This window comes from Trichoderma evansii, assembly GCF_050947405.1.
Source record: "Trichoderma evansii strain SZMC 28006 chromosome Unknown GGI43scaffold_20, whole genome shotgun sequence".
Taxonomy (NCBI): domain Eukaryota; kingdom Fungi; phylum Ascomycota; class Sordariomycetes; order Hypocreales; family Hypocreaceae; genus Trichoderma; species Trichoderma evansii.
In genome coordinates, this window is record NW_028145186.1 from 673782 (window position 1) to 688378 (window position 14597).

The 14597-nt window shown below is 47.2% G+C and overlaps 5 protein-coding genes across 5 annotated transcripts; all 5 read left to right on the top strand.

Annotated features, from left to right (window-relative positions):
* Positions 1-2393: 2393 nt before the first annotated feature.
* Positions 2394-5518, top strand: GGI43DRAFT_185755 (uncharacterized protein). The gene is made up of 4 exons (XM_083199881.1): positions 2394-2492; positions 2556-3880; positions 3944-4686; positions 4760-5518. The coding sequence occupies exons 2-4, from the start codon at positions 2729-2731 to the stop codon at positions 5331-5333; spliced, it is 2469 nt and encodes an 822-aa protein (XP_083057745.1). The 5' UTR covers positions 2394-2492; positions 2556-2728; the 3' UTR covers positions 5334-5518.
* Positions 5519-6803: 1285 nt separating this feature from the next.
* Positions 6804-7621, top strand: GGI43DRAFT_386668 (beta-class carbonic anhydrase; the record flags this gene model as incomplete). Its single annotated transcript, XM_083203826.1, has 5 exons — positions 6804-6844; positions 6903-6985; positions 7059-7229; positions 7318-7423; positions 7492-7621. The coding sequence occupies 5 exons, from the start codon at positions 6804-6806 to the stop codon at positions 7619-7621; spliced, it is 531 nt and encodes a 176-aa protein (XP_083057746.1).
* Positions 7622-7895: 274 nt separating this feature from the next.
* GGI43DRAFT_413335 (HET domain-containing protein) lies at positions 7896-10414 on the top strand. Its single transcript, XM_083206891.1, has 2 exons — positions 7896-8125; positions 8180-10414. Exon 2 carries the CDS (start codon positions 8463-8465, stop codon positions 9846-9848), a length of 1386 nt encoding a protein of 461 aa, XP_083057747.1. The 5' UTR covers positions 7896-8125; positions 8180-8462; the 3' UTR covers positions 9849-10414.
* A 77-nt stretch (positions 10415-10491) lies between these two features.
* Positions 10492-12097, top strand: GGI43DRAFT_413336 (uncharacterized protein). The gene is made up of 2 exons (XM_083206892.1): positions 10492-11312; positions 11377-12097. Exons 1-2 carry the CDS (start codon positions 10647-10649, stop codon positions 11647-11649), a joined length of 939 nt encoding a protein of 312 aa, XP_083057748.1. The 5' UTR covers positions 10492-10646; the 3' UTR covers positions 11650-12097.
* Positions 12098-14526, top strand: GGI43DRAFT_413339 (uncharacterized protein). Its single transcript, XM_083206893.1, has 5 exons — positions 12098-12668; positions 12723-13199; positions 13254-13675; positions 13743-13954; positions 14042-14526. Exons 1-5 carry the CDS (start codon positions 12591-12593, stop codon positions 14308-14310), a joined length of 1458 nt encoding a protein of 485 aa, XP_083057749.1. The 5' UTR covers positions 12098-12590; the 3' UTR covers positions 14311-14526.
* The last annotated feature ends 71 nt before the right edge of the window (positions 14527-14597 follow it).

Below are 14597 nucleotides of genomic sequence, written 5' to 3' on the forward strand. Positions count from 1 at the left end.
GAACCACCACTTGAACGGTGCCAAGGTCTGGTTTGATCTCAAGCACTACTATCCGAATTATGACTGATAATCCCAATGGTAGGGGGTGTATCTCAGAGACGAAGCTTGTGAGCCAAGTTGGCCACTGCCCCTGTATACACTTTTGTATAATATATGTCGAGAACTAGTGGGAGATAGTTTGGGCATGATGCCATGATGTCGTGTTCAAAGGTGCTGTGTGGAGTGTAGAGGGTAGAGAGCACATACGTTGGGCAGTCTCATCGTCCATGTGAATCTTTGTTCGAGCCCGATATGCTTGAAAAGAACCCATGTTCACAGGATATTTTGAGGAGCTCGGCTGAGCAGGTCAGAGATAGACTCTAGAGTTTAGAGCAACTAATCGTATAAATGCTAGTGTAAGATTTATGCTCAGATACAGAGTTCAAAGAGCCAGATTGGTTTGCTCCAATGATAGACTAACAATGATTGAGCTCAACCCAGTAAGTGCTTCTCTGTAATGAAAACCTGAGCATAAAGCTGCGGCCGTCGCATAGATGAAATAACTAGTGCCAATCTATCACTAAGAATTTTGTAATAAAAAGAGGCGTATGTGCGTCTACAGTCTGTGTAACAAGAATATGCAGTATTCAGCCAGCATCAGACATGTCAGGTTGGCCACGATTTGCCGCTTCCCAAGACCGAGCGTCGTTCAATATCACATATCAGTAGCTTGCTCAAAAGGAGCAATGATCGACCCAAACTGGGACATAGCCTTAGATGTACCATTACATCGACCAAGATTATTTCGTGTTGTACCATTATGGCAGGCTGTATTGCGTACGAGTATTTTCTTCTTACTAGAGAAGGACAGGCTATTTCCGTGCCCCGAACACGCCGTGGTTGCCGTGGCTTGCATATTTCACCTACTTGCTTTCATCCGTGGACACCAGCTGGAAAGACCGGGTCATAAATGACCTCTATGACAGGGCCGCAAGAAGGTATCTGAAATCAAGGAAGAAACGGTAGCTTGCAAGAAGTATTGGTAGATGAACGCCAGATTGTGGGGTTGTAGCTGGCCGTTACCATGCCACGGGAGTTTCTTTTTCTGCCCCTAGTGTAATGAGAATAGCTAGTAGCGGTAGGGGTAAGAACTTCGCACACGATAATAGGACGTTTGTGGAAAGCCAAGCCACTATAGATAAAGCGACTGGCTCAAATTGAAGGCAGACCTTGGCTTATTTCCTAGAATCCCTTGACCCACGTGGGGGTACCAGCGCTCTCACGAGGAATTCTAAATTTCTCATGTGGTTGGCGATTTTGGCCGCAAGTACAGCAACTTGAGATGGGAGGCTGCCCTGCCTGCTGTTGTACATGCCCAGCCGATGATACCATAGCAGTTCACTGTACATGTAGTCGGTACCACAGAAGTTTCGCACCGGCACAGGGTCGCTGCGGAGACAACTGTGTGAAGGATCCAGCGAATAAGGAGCTCTGTTGATTTCCAGGCTCTGATGTTCAGCTTTCGAATTTCAGCTTGGCAGGCTAACAGGGCACAGAGCCAGGGTTCTTTTTACTACCTACCACATATACAGGCCAGTTCAAAGGAGTAAAACAAGGCCCCAAAGCCATAGTTCCGGGGTATTCATTCACTGAGACAATAACTGCTTACCGTCTAGGGCACGTACTTTGTAGATGAAGCCCTTTCTTTTCTTGTCTTTTCTTTTTGTTGCATCGACTGCATCGACTATTGCTCCCCTCCATCACGTCGACCGGTCAGCACGCTAGTGGAGCCTGTGTAACAGTGTGGCTTGCAGAACGAAGTTGCCGGCAGCCAAGCTAATGCTGCTGCAAGAGTTGGAGGCCTAAGAGTTGTCGAGGTGCATCAGGCCCTGACCATGTTTGATGCAAGGGAATGGGAAGAGAGGGAGAGTTGCGGTGCTCCTTTTTTCAGAGCCTTTGGTGGTGGCCCACGTGCATGGGGGCGCTCCTCGCCTAGCATAGGGCACTCGTGCAGCATGTACGCTACTGTACAGTTGGTGAATTAGGGCCTCTCACCCGATTGGAACAGTAAGACAGTGGGATGGCGTGCCAGCAATGCAGGAAATGTTGAGGGCCAAGGCAAATACGCAGCAGAGGAGAGGATAAAGTGTACCGCTGGAAAACACTGGCGCTCTCTGCCTGGTAGCAGGCGGCGGCAGGCGGTAGCACGTTGACCCTGGTGCTACTTACATTAGCTGGTACTACTACCTCCTACCATGATACCGCTGGGTACTACCTGACGTCCCAGTATAATGTGTTTTCTCATTGATCGGCTGTTTTCTGACTAAATAAAGGACTTGGACTATAAAACACATGGTATGCCAGTATCAGGGCGGCTTGGATACTTGGTCTTTTTGTTATTCCCGAATTATCGCGAGTTAGTACGTATATCTTTCTTCGCTTTATTACTTCGATCAGCTTTGAGCTATGATCTGTACTGTCTGCGATGAAAAGTGCTTGGCATAGTAGTTGAGGTTAGTACCTACCAGTATTCTCTCTGTACACCGGCTCTGTTCTCACCAAACGTGTATTCGAAGGTACTAATAGTAATCTCTGGCACCACTCGGCCTCCTCTTCATTGCTCTGGTAAGATTAGGGCATATACCTAATCAAGCAACTCTTTGCGTTTTACTTCTAAAGATACCTGTGATACATTTGTGGCTTGTTTTCTAGCAATCATGAGCTCTGCTAATATGATATAGGGGCAAACATGACGTCTTCCATTTCTCGATCGTTCCCTCAGATGGCTGCCATCTTCAGCTGTGAAATGTGTTCTGAGGCATACGCCAGTCCAGCCGACTTGGATCATCACCGCCAAACTCACGACATTAACCACGATTCCGATCGTGTTGCTATCCCAGTCGTTTTCAACCGTGCTAGATCCGAGTCGACGGCTGTTGATCAAGCCCGTGCGGAGAAAGCTGTTGTTACTCCAGTCGCTACTACACGCTGTTTTTTCTTTTGTTCCACTTGTAATACCCGAGTGGAATCTCCTCGTAGTCTGAGAAGACACAACGAACAGTTTCATCCTACTCACATCAAGGCATTTGTGGATAAGAATTTGCCGGGCACATGTCAACGCTGTCACCACCACAGCCTCGAATGCGACTGCACACCTCCCTATCAGTCAAGCATTGTTAGTGACATTGAAGGCTATATGTCTCAGTCTCCCCGTGAGATACCAAGCCCAGAGTTGCTTTGGGGCTCTGGCTCGGCCTCTGGATCGTCTACATCTCAGGAACAGGAATTGCAGATACAGGGCACACCATTACTCAACTATTCACCTGCCCAGCTTTCCAACCCTCGCCCACATTTGGTTTCTACTATGTTTGATCCGCAATATGTTGCTCATATGCCGCCTGTTCCAGAATCAGATGCAATCCAGATAGGTGATACCAGCTGGATTGACTTTCTAGTTCCTGTTGAGCAGCACGAGCCTTACGACGAAAGTGCTGGGTTTGCAGACGCAGGATTTTCCCCATTAAGTGATCATTTTTGGCAGAGGCCTGTTGATATTCATCTTAGTGGCTATAATTCCCCGGGAGATGTGCTAGCAGTATCTCTGGAAAGTCTAAGGCTTCTATTTGATGCAGGTGGTGTTCCACGTAGATATGAAGCAGTTGAAGAACAGACAACATACCTTTCTGGGATGAATTTACTCAATCAGCTCTGTGCCAACTACTTTGCCCACTGGCAACAAAACCAACCCGTCTTTCATTTTTCTACATGGAGCTTGGCCGAGTACCCCATGGCGCTGGTCAGCGCAATGGCTTGCGTTGGCTCAATTTTCTCCAAAGACAGTGAAATCATACGGCAAGCAAGTTATATTAGTGAGCGATGTACATCAGAAATAAACCGCCTGGTGAGTCATTTCATCGTGTGGCTTAACATCCTATGAGAAACATAGCGTGCTAACGCCTAACAGACTGAAGAAGCTTCTCCACAATACCGAGATACGGAGTATATAGCTGCTCTGTGCATCCACCAAACGTACTTGATTGGATCAGGCCACGATCAAATTCATCACCATGCAGATAGAGTTCGCGGTTACATGATTCAGGGTCTGCAAAGTCAGAATCTGCTAGGGCCCAATGCTTTTGACCCAGGCGACATATTGCCTCGGCCTTCTTTGGATCCTGATATAGTAGACATAGAATGGCGCGCGTGGGCAAACCACGAGCAAAACCTCAGGGTGGCTTGGATGGTGTTTGAGTATGACTGCAGCCTTGCGCTTCTCACTGGCCGCCCTTGTGCTATAGCGCTGGGGCATCTACCCAAAGTATTTCCCTGCGAGGATGCACTTTATAATGCTCCAAACGCGTACGCTTGGGCCGAACTCCTTTTAAGTTACTCGAGTCTCCAGGGGCCAGCTGTATCCAGCATCATAACTCTGGCGTTGGATAGACTCAAACTCCCTCAAGCCGTGTCTTCGTGGACCAAGCGCCTTTGCGCGCATATTTTCGAAAGGCTCCTTAGAGGTCTTCTAGATCCTTATCAACGGGATACCACAATTGAGAGCGCTCTGGAGATCAATTTACGCTTGACCTCTTCTCTCTCAAACATTCAGATGCAGCTGCTTTGGAGTATCAGCTTTTTAGGGAAATCGGCTTCGATCTATAACCAGTCGCCCGCTGCCCTTCACACAACAAGGGATATTGATGATTTGAGGTAAGCTTCTCTCAATTTTTATCAGCTGGGTATTCCATCTCGTCTAGGTCCTCGCTAATCACGCAATTTATAGCATATCATCTAGACTGAAATTGACTCGCCATTCCGATCACTTTGGTCAATGCACTCGCATCATGCATACAATAAGATCTATCACTCTCGCAGCCATTTCATCCCCACCTTGTGGCTATTACACGGAATTACCTGCAATGCAACAAAGGCTCATCCGAGAATTCGCCAGCGTACCGTATCACGCTCGGCTGTATGTCTATAACGCGGGGCAGATATTCAGAGTTACCAGAGAGAACCTACTCATCACGCCGGTAGACTACATGCGCATCTTCATGGCATATCTTGCCATTCTTGCATTCGTCAAGTATGGCCCCTCTTCGACAAATGACGTCCCCGGCGCCGACCCATTCCAAGCAGACGTCTTTCCATTCTTTCCTACTAGTAGCGATAAATGGCTTGAATTTGGCGGCCCAGCTACGATTAGCGACTGTGGTGTCTTTTACCCTGGGTGCTCGACAGAACAAATCATGCGGGATGCGTGCAGTCAGCTCTGTAGTCGAGGCGGTTGGAAGCTGAAAAGGAGGTTTTATAACATTCTTGCTCGCTTCAGTGCTCTTGAAGTGCACCGCGATTGATCTGACATTGAACTGGACCCCTAATAATACTCAGTGTGAGGGAAGAGAGCCACTAAAGCCCTGCAGGCTTCTCTGAATCGAGTATTTTTCTGCTCAAGGGAAAGGTAGATGGAATTTGGGGCACATGTTGGCCTTTTGCGCGTACTAGACTTTGAAGCATTGGATTGGGATTCGTTCGTTTTCTCTTTTTAGGTATCCGTGATTTCTTGCTTTCATATTATTAACACTGGCGCATTTCTTTGATGGAAATGGAGGCTACCCATTATGGATCTTTGCGGTGTGCCATATTTGACAGATACCACACATTAATCTCAAAAAACAAAATAGTTAGTACTTTTGGTTGAATATGTTGCGTTTTTTTAACTTGCATTCATTTATAAATTGATGACATTAGCCCCCTAGTTACACTGGTCGTTCCGTACCCAGGAGGAATACTGGCACCTACACCCCGTATATTGTATGGCTGTTCACACGCTGCGTAGGTATAGGCGCCACAAGAGCTGAAGCGACATTTACAAACGATTCATAATATACATAGTTTGAGTTACTGCGATCTATGGATCGAGTATATAACGTCTGTCCGAAGGCATAATTCGGGGCAGTTGCGTTATACAAGCGAATTTTTCCTGGATAGAAAGTTCGAAGTTTGGAGATAGACTCTGTTACCATCTAACTAGACTAAATTCTACTAAAATTGCTTACTAGCGTTTTTTCAGAGCATTAGCATGATTAGGGCTAGGCAATGTTTCGTAGTCTTACTGTACAAGCAGACAGCATTTTCCTATTTGGACTTGTCTCATATTCCTAGATGGTCCTCTTAAAGTAAAGATAGCTGCCGGTTAAATCACGATGAACGATTGATAAGCTACGATCATTCGTAATATGGCTTATATAATGCCGCCCGGCTATTTCCCTTTTCATGGCCAATTTATATATATATGCAATAGTTATTACGCCGCTTGACTTTTTAAAGGTTAAAGCCTACATGGTAATAGCATCTGACAAACCAATAGTTTTGGAATCTTGAACGCGAAGCTGATGTGAACTTGGAGCGAACAACGATTTGTTACACAAATGCCATTTTACGCAGAATATATTCACATAGCACAAGAAAGAATAGTCGAAGCCAACAACGCCACCATTAAGCTATATTACATTTGGGCGGCTTACTCAATAGATGAAGCTGCTTTTGGACTTTGATTCCATGTAATCACTTAATAGTTCACAGACTTGGAATCATAAGTTCTGGCTATACCACTTTTAGGCTTCTCCTTAGAGGTATTTGTCAGTTTGCCGGATAAAGACAAGATAATATGAATCCAATATCTACAAGTGAAGTCTGTGGATTTTATATATAAAATTCTAACATTAAGTTTTGTAAAAAAGACAGTTTCAAGCTCGCAGTTTATACACAATTGGCTATAATCACTAATTCGTCATCTAAACTTACAACTATCTCAACTAGTCAATATGCCTCCAGCATCTATTGATACTCTTATTAAGCGCAATAGGTAAGTTCCATATGATAAACGACTTTACTACTTCAACATAAGTTTAACAACCAGGCAGAGAATACTCAAAACATCATGTGCCTGGTTTGACTATAGAAGAACTACAAGCCGCAGGAGATGATAGTCAGAGGACAATTGTTAGTATGTATTCAGAAGCCCAATTTTAATCCCAACAAATGTCCAGCGAAGAAGACACTAACACTACGATTCCAAGTTACTTGTACCGACAACCGGATAAATCCAGAGCAGTTCTTACAAACGAAGCCTCAAGATGGGGTCGTCATATGCCGCAATCCGGGAGGTCGTACTGCTACAGCGCTAACCAGCATTATGCTTTATGATGCATTTGTTAAAGTTCAAGACATTATAGTAATTCACCACACAGGTACAGTTCTTCAACATCAAGTTATTGCGCTATTCAGCGCCGGCTATTAGAAAGCGAGATTGTACTAACAAGGTACTTCTTTATACAGGCTGTGGCTGTCTTTATTTTACTGAAGAAGATCTTCGTAAAGTACATAAAGGTCGCCTCCCTGACCATCCGGAGATTGACGATATGGTATTCGGAGCTTTCAGCGAGTATGTAAACGTATCCTTTCAATAAATGCAACAGGAGCTGTGTATATGCTAACTCAATGTGACTTTAGTGTTGAACAGAGTGTACGCGACGATCTTGAATTCCTGAAAACATCGCCATATATACCAAAGGCCCTTGCTGAGCGCTCTTATGGATATGTTTTTGACCTTAAGACAGGGCTACTCAGTCCGGTAGCCTGAAATGATTGTATTCAGAATGTTATAGCATTATAAAATTGACAAGTAGATTAAATAGAAAAGGATGAATTGAGTCTGTGGATTAATATTTTGGTGGTCGATTTGATAAGCGCATGTTAGCGATCTGTATTAAGTGTGGTTGATATAGCGCAAATACACGTACCTAATCACAGTGTTCCATTACATCTTTGTTACATGTAATTTGGCTTTTAGCCGAATATAGCTTTGTTGCTGTTGCATTGGTATGAACTGTTATTAAGGGTTACATATGCTATATATAGTATTCCGTATGTACAGTACCAACTACCTCAAGCAGCTCGGCGCTTAGCTTTAATATCTACATAGGTAGGGAGTCGGCGCGTAGCACATTTAATGGTCTGCTACAATCATCCAGTAATATGTGGTCAATGACCTGCCGGCAGCCAATATCAACGAAATACTTCAGAGCAATCTTTGTTCAGCCATTGGGAGCTTACAGCACGCGCGTCATGACTGTTGTGAGCCAAGGTGGGTGTTAGCAAACATCCTGCAAATGACAAACAGAGAACTCATCAATTTCAGCATGCTCAATTAAAATCCTGGCCTACTTAGCTTCCTAGATGAGCGGCTTCTCTATGCCTTGTCGTATAAGGGGCTCTGTGCCCACCTTTTTTGATGTCTTGCGCAAGGCTGACCACGAGTCTTTCTGGGTCAACAAATCGGGCCAACAACGCGGGGGAATCATTTAGGCGCCCATCCTCAGCCTCTCTTCAAATACCGGCTTCCCCTCTACAAGGTTTTAGATTTTACCTCATTACAATTTTAGAATTATCTCCTATCTAATTTAAGGCTTCATTAAGAAATTATGAGCGCAAACCAGTCGCGTCGGAGGATCGATCTGGACCAAGGTCCCGAGAGCAGCACGAAATCCAAGATAGACAATACGTTGCCTTATCAAAAGGAAGAACTTGACGATCAGAATAAAAAGCTTGACGATAATAGCGTGCGGTTGGTTCAGATACAGTCGGCAGCAAACGAGAGCGACCCTGTGGTCTGCACGCTGATTGAGGTTCCCTTCGGTAGCAGGCCCAAGTTTAAGGCTCTGTCATACATGTGGGGCACGGATAAGGAGAATGATACTATTACTCTGAATGGCTTCCCATTCGAGGTCAGAAAGAACCTCCTGGATGCTCTCCTCTTCCTCCGCAGCCGGGCCGTGTCTGAGAAGGGGTGTCAGCTGTTCTGGATCGACGCCATCTGTATCAATCAGAGCGATGTGGAGGAGCGAAACAGGCAGCTCAAGATCATGCCTCAAATTTACTTCAGGGCCAGTACCGTCGTGGTCTGGCTGGGGAGCAAGTACGCAAAGTTTCAAAAGGAGATGATACAGGATCTGGAGATAGAGGAGGGCGAGAAGCCGGAGAAAGATCACCCCAAGGGTAGCAACATTACTCAACAGAAGATGGTTGAAGAATTACAAAATGACCCCTATTGGAATCGCCTTTGGATACGGCAAGAGATTGGGTTAGCGAAAGAGCTCCAGGTCTGTTTCGGAAACAGGTCTCTCCCATGGGATAATTTCATGCTCCTCATCGCCATGCACAACGGTAGTGGGAGCACTGGGCCACTGATGCTGGACAAGTCACTCCGTCAGGAGAGATACAACGACTCGCACACCCTCAAGAAACTACTCGAGAATCACGTAGGGGCGGAATGCTCGGATCCAAGAGACAAAGTCTACGGGCTCGTCGGGCTTGCCTCAGACGCCGCACAGTTTCCGATGGACTACAACAAGTCCCTCTACGATGTGTGGGAGGACACAATGGCGTTCATGAATCGATGGGGGCTTTTCCAAGACGAATCTCAAATTGTTCAGATGGGAAAGCTGTTGAAATGTCATCTCATGGCGAACAACAACGATCCTCTCAGTCAGATCTCGAAAGATCACGAGCACCAAGCAAACCCAAACCCAATCATCGGTGCTCGTGTTTTCCGCTTCCGGGCAGTTCTACTTGGGTGCATCGTCTGTGTTGGACCCTCAGCCCGTGAAGTCGTTTCCAGACCAGACGAGACGATGGCGTGGAAGACCGCCATACAGCGACTATTTCCAGCGACCGAACTGGGATCGGCTCATCAAGAATATGATAGATTGCTCCGGGTTCTCCTAGAATCAGACGAATCAAAATTGAGAAGATGTGCTTCAATAGGCCAAGTCCAGTCAAATGGGAGGATAGATGGCGCAGCAATTTAAACGGATCGCTGGAAATGAGGCGACAATATATCAGAAAGATTCAAAAAGTAACAGAGACCTGCCAGTGGTCGCAGACACCACAACAAGACGCAGAAAGATTAACACCCGTCCAACCCCGGCTGTTTTTAACCAGAACAAAGAATGGGTATACCCCATGGAAGATGGGTGTCGCCTCGAATCTCATCCAACCGAGCGATGCTCTCTTTTGGACTCGCTTGTCGAGTAGAGCTCTCTTGGTCAGAGTTGACGAAGTTTATGGGAAGCCCAATATGAGAGTGTACGGCACGGCGCTGGCCACAGAAGATATGCGTGGCTTGACATCAGATGCTGACCACGCACAGCGCTGGAAGTTACTGGAATCTAGTTGGACGACGGAAATACAGATAGATGCGGGCACAATGTTTATGCTTTTGACGTGAATTGTATGTTCGATGTTTGGAAAGGACCAGAATCGCATGATAATTTAGTAGTACTATAGAAATGATTTGGATTACACAGAAATGTCGCCAAACTCATAAACCATGAAATCTGAAGCACTATTTCGAGACGATGATGTAATTTAGTAGCAAAGTGATAGTTATTGATGGACCTATACCTTCAGATACGTATACAGCTGTACCCCGCATGCACTGGTGAGCATTGCCACATAACAAAGCCAGGATTGGTGGCGGGGTAAGTGACGAACAGCTTCCATTTTATTTCTTGTCTTTCCTCTGTTCTCTTTACTGAAGTGGTGGACCTAGTAGCTATCCTTAGCTTAGCTATTAGTGAGTTAAAACGCATGAATATCGAGCCTCAATGGCCGAATATACAATCTATACCCGAGTATACTCAGAAGGGAGCGCCGGTAAACTTAGCTCCGCCAAGGAATTTACAGGCAATGCATTAACTCAAACTGAGCTCCTCGACGAGTTTCGAAATCATGCGAATCGGAGGAGTAAAAGGCCGACAGCTTTGATCTCGGTAAGTAGCCGGATCGTCGATACCGTTAGGCGCGCTTTCAAGAAGTGCTATACGTACTGCGAGTCGCCAGAAGATATCTGGATCGCTTTCATCAAGGTCCCAGTCACTGTACAAGTGCATGCGGCACAACCCTTGGCGAAGGAGTGTGGGCTTCCAACACCGGGTTTGCTCCGTTACGAGTACCTTTTCGAATGGGTAATACCTGACGAATATGTCTTGCACCGGGTCTCCTTGCAGACGCTGATGGATCGTGGGCTCGACTGGGAACAGTACATTTTTGCGGATGGCCATGATGATGAAGTTGTATCCACCTCGAAATTGCGAAAGCGCGTTGCTGAAAATCTTATACCTCAAGACATATTATATGGAGACGAGCATTGGGCAGTCGGCTTAGACTTGGCGCTTTTTGCACAAAATTTTGGAGCTAGAGCTCCTGTTGACTGGATTGCTCACCAACTATTCTATGACTGCGTGGGAAGAGAGATATCTGACGATGACATGGTAATAAGTGATTTATAAGTGTGATTGTTCAAAGATTGTTGACTCTGATTTCTTTTCTGAACAGGAACGCGGGATTGTTACTGGTTTGTATGAATGGTGGCTCGGGGATATCGACTTTTACATTGACAGGAAAGAATTCGATGAGTGGCAAGATGCGATGGAAGACGGAATCATCTGGGACCAGATTGAATTCTGGAAAACTTGGGGCCAGCATGACTATGATGAGCTCTCTGAAGAGGACAAACTGCTACAAGATAAGGAATGGGATGAACTCTGGGCCGAGCGTAAAAAAATTATGTCAGCTATTGAAGTGGAAGCTGTAAAAATAGGGCTATAATGGTGACGGAATTTGTAGATGCGTGTGTTGAAGGATGAGAAAGCTAGCTTTGTTACTATTATGCCGTTTGTCATAGACCCATAATGGCCCCGAGAATGTTTTATATGCTATTGGATGTTGTACACAAGTTGGGCTAATTTCTCACAATGCTCGGATTTAAGAAATTTGCGTTCAGCAATGGCGCCAAAATTCCGACTTTTATCTGATACAATGGCTCTTTTAGCTCTTGGCTATACTCAAAAACGATCAAAGGAAATATATAGATCAGTCAGGGCATCGACGGCCATCAGGAAGCACGATCAGTCGATTGGATTCTTGCCCCTGTCCGCAGCATCCGTCCTATATCCGGGCCTCTGGGCGGCCCTGCAGCTGGCCCCGTGGGGGGTGGTGGGGAAGATGGTAGCTCTAAAATAGTTGAGCCGTGATTGAGCAGCCAGTAAACGCAGCAGGCCTTAGAAAGACACTCTCATACAACAAAGAATTCTGTGACCGCACAGCTACATTCGTTGTGAGATAGTGGAAAAGACGAAGGCAGCATAAGACTACAGCCAATAGGAAGCACTACTGTACTACAGGCATAATAGGAGGCAGGTCCATCAGCATCAGCATCACCATCAACAGCATAGTCTGACCGAAGCGGGGCCTCGACAGGTACCATCGACCGCATAATGGTTCCCCGGAGCTAGCTAAACGTCAACTCCACGCGGACCACCGAAACCAGGGAGAGAGGCCGAATAATTCGGACTAAGCCCTCCTCGCGGGCCGAATATCCCTGGTCTATAATCATGTCATAGCCGCAAAAATGAGGGCGGTGACGAAATCGCGAGGATGGCACGGCAGTTATATATAACGTGTACCTACCTGAAAGGGTGGCAGAATTGTGTTTTGTTTTCTTCTCCGAGTCTTGTAGGAGTCTCGTATAGATCGTCAACACAGGCACTATGAGACTCGCAGAATCGTCCACGGCCACTGCGCTGGCAGCGGCTGCTGCTGTATCGGCGGCTTCATACGACACATGCGTAAGGCCTTCTATCTCATCACCATCATGGTAACACGACGCTGACCCATCGCAGTGCGCTCGTCTCGCCTCCGCGCTCGGCGACAAAGTCACCACCACGCCGTTCGCCGCGACGGATTACTTCTCCCTACAAGAGTCGACCCTCGTGCCGGCTTGCATCGTCCGTCCACAATCCGCACAGGATGTGAGCAAGGCCGTCACGATCCTCACCACATCACGGCTACCAGGGTGCCAGTTCGCCGTCAAGGGCGGCGGCCACACGCCCGCTGGGGGCGCCGCCAACATCCAGGGCGGCGTGACCTTCGACATGAAGTTCCTGAACTCGACAGTCCTGAGCGAGGACAAGGCCTCGGTTGCCGTCGGGGCAGGCGCCGTCTGGAACGATGTATACGGCTACCTGGGCGATTTCAATCTTGCTGCCGCTGGTGGGAGGAACGGTGGTGTCGGTGTTGGTGGACTGCTCCTGGGCGGTGGCATCTCGCACTTTTCGCCGCGTGTTGGGTGGGCGTCTGATGGCGTTGTTAGCTACGAGGCATGTACACCTGTTGCCTTCTCTTCTTTGCCATGCTTCTAACTTCCCAACCAGGTCGTCCTCGCAAACGGCACCCTCGTGACCGTCTCCGCGACCAGCCATCCCGACTTGTATCGCGCGCTCCAGGGCGGTGGAAACAACTTTGGCGTCGTAACGAGCTATAACCTAAAGACGTTTGCGCAGGGGAACGTGTCGGTCAACACCATCTCGTACGACGTATCCCAGGTCGGTGCCGTGTTTGACGCCTTCACCGACATCGCCGCTTCGCCAAACTTTGATCCCTACGTGTCTCTCCAGGCGGACCTGCTATTCTCCTCGGCAGCAAAGGCGTGGTCGGTGACTGGCTCGGCCACCTACACGAAGCCCGTGCTTCACCCAGAAGTGTTCAACGGCCTCGAGGCTGTGCCAAGCATCTCCAACACCTCCGAGATTACAGCCGTGGCTGCGCTGGCTGCGGAAAATCCCACTCCTCCGCTGTGAGTTAAACATCGCCGCAAGATATATGAAGAGGACGAATATACCTAATACTGACGTGGTATATAGAAACTGGCTCTTCGCCACACTAACGTTCGGGACCTCGAGCGAGACCATGCTGGATATCTTCAAGACTCTAAACGGATCTTTGTACGACTTTAATCCCGCTGGCGGTGTCACATGGAGCTTTGCCTTTGAGCCCCTTCCATCTGTGATGCTTTCACATCCCGCCCCTGGTGGAAACGTTCTCGGGTTGAATCCCAAGGATGGCAATGGCGTCAGTAAGTTACTCTACCCCGGAATCGTCTCGCGCAATGTACCTGTACACGCACTATACTTGTCCATGAGTCTGACGCTGACATCAACAGTCCTTCTCTTCTCTGGCCTCTGGCCGAACTCGACCTCTAGCGATACCATCTACCAGAAAGGCCGAGACACCTTTACGGCTATCACGGAGGCCGCTGAGCGAAACGGAGTGTTGCGCAAGTTTGAGTATCTAAACTATGCAGGCCCGCACCAGTCACCGCTGGCTTCGTACGGGGCGGACAACCTGAACTTCCTCCGCCAGGTCAGCAAAAAGTATGACCCGACCGGAGTGTTCCAGACCAAGGTGCCTGGTGGCTTCAAATTGTGGTGAGAGCATGCGTGTTACGGGACAAGCGATGTGACCGTTATAATAACACAGCTACTTGGGGTAATAAACGGCACGGATATTGCTAAATAGACTGCTCGGTAAGCCGCAGAGCCGGTATGAGGGCCATATGTATATATTAATTGATCTGGGAAGCCCTCCCTTAATAAACTAGAGGGTCAGAATTAATCTAATCATATATAAATGGAGCTTTTAAAGAGATCCTTCCCCGGACTACACACCCACTCTATTATATATTACTCACCGAGTCCAAAAGTTCTGTTTAAAAACGT

Coding starts and splice junctions, on each gene's coding strand:
- GGI43DRAFT_185755 (XM_083199881.1), top strand. CDS start 2,729: ATGACGTCTTCCATTTCTCGATCGTTCCCTCAGATGGCTGCCATCTTC. Junction 3,881..3,943: donor CATCAGAAATAAACCGCCTG/GTGAGTCATTTC, acceptor AACGCCTAACAG/ACTGAAGAAGCTTCTCCACA. Junction 4,687..4,759: donor AGGGATATTGATGATTTGAG/GTAAGCTTCTCT, acceptor CGCAATTTATAG/CATATCATCTAGACTGAAAT.
- GGI43DRAFT_413336 (XM_083206892.1), top strand. CDS start 10,647: ATGGCCGAATATACAATCTATACCCGAGTATACTCAGAAGGGAGCGCC. Junction 11,313..11,376: donor AGATATCTGACGATGACATG/GTAATAAGTGAT, acceptor TTTTCTGAACAG/GAACGCGGGATTGTTACTGG.
- GGI43DRAFT_413339 (XM_083206893.1), top strand. CDS start 12,591: ATGAGACTCGCAGAATCGTCCACGGCCACTGCGCTGGCAGCGGCTGCT. Junction 13,200..13,253: donor ATGGCGTTGTTAGCTACGAG/GCATGTACACCT, acceptor CTTCCCAACCAG/GTCGTCCTCGCAAACGGCAC. Junction 13,955..14,041: donor CAAGGATGGCAATGGCGTCA/GTAAGTTACTCT, acceptor TGACATCAACAG/TCCTTCTCTTCTCTGGCCTC.
- GGI43DRAFT_413335 (XM_083206891.1), top strand. CDS start 8,463: ATGAGCGCAAACCAGTCGCGTCGGAGGATCGATCTGGACCAAGGTCCC.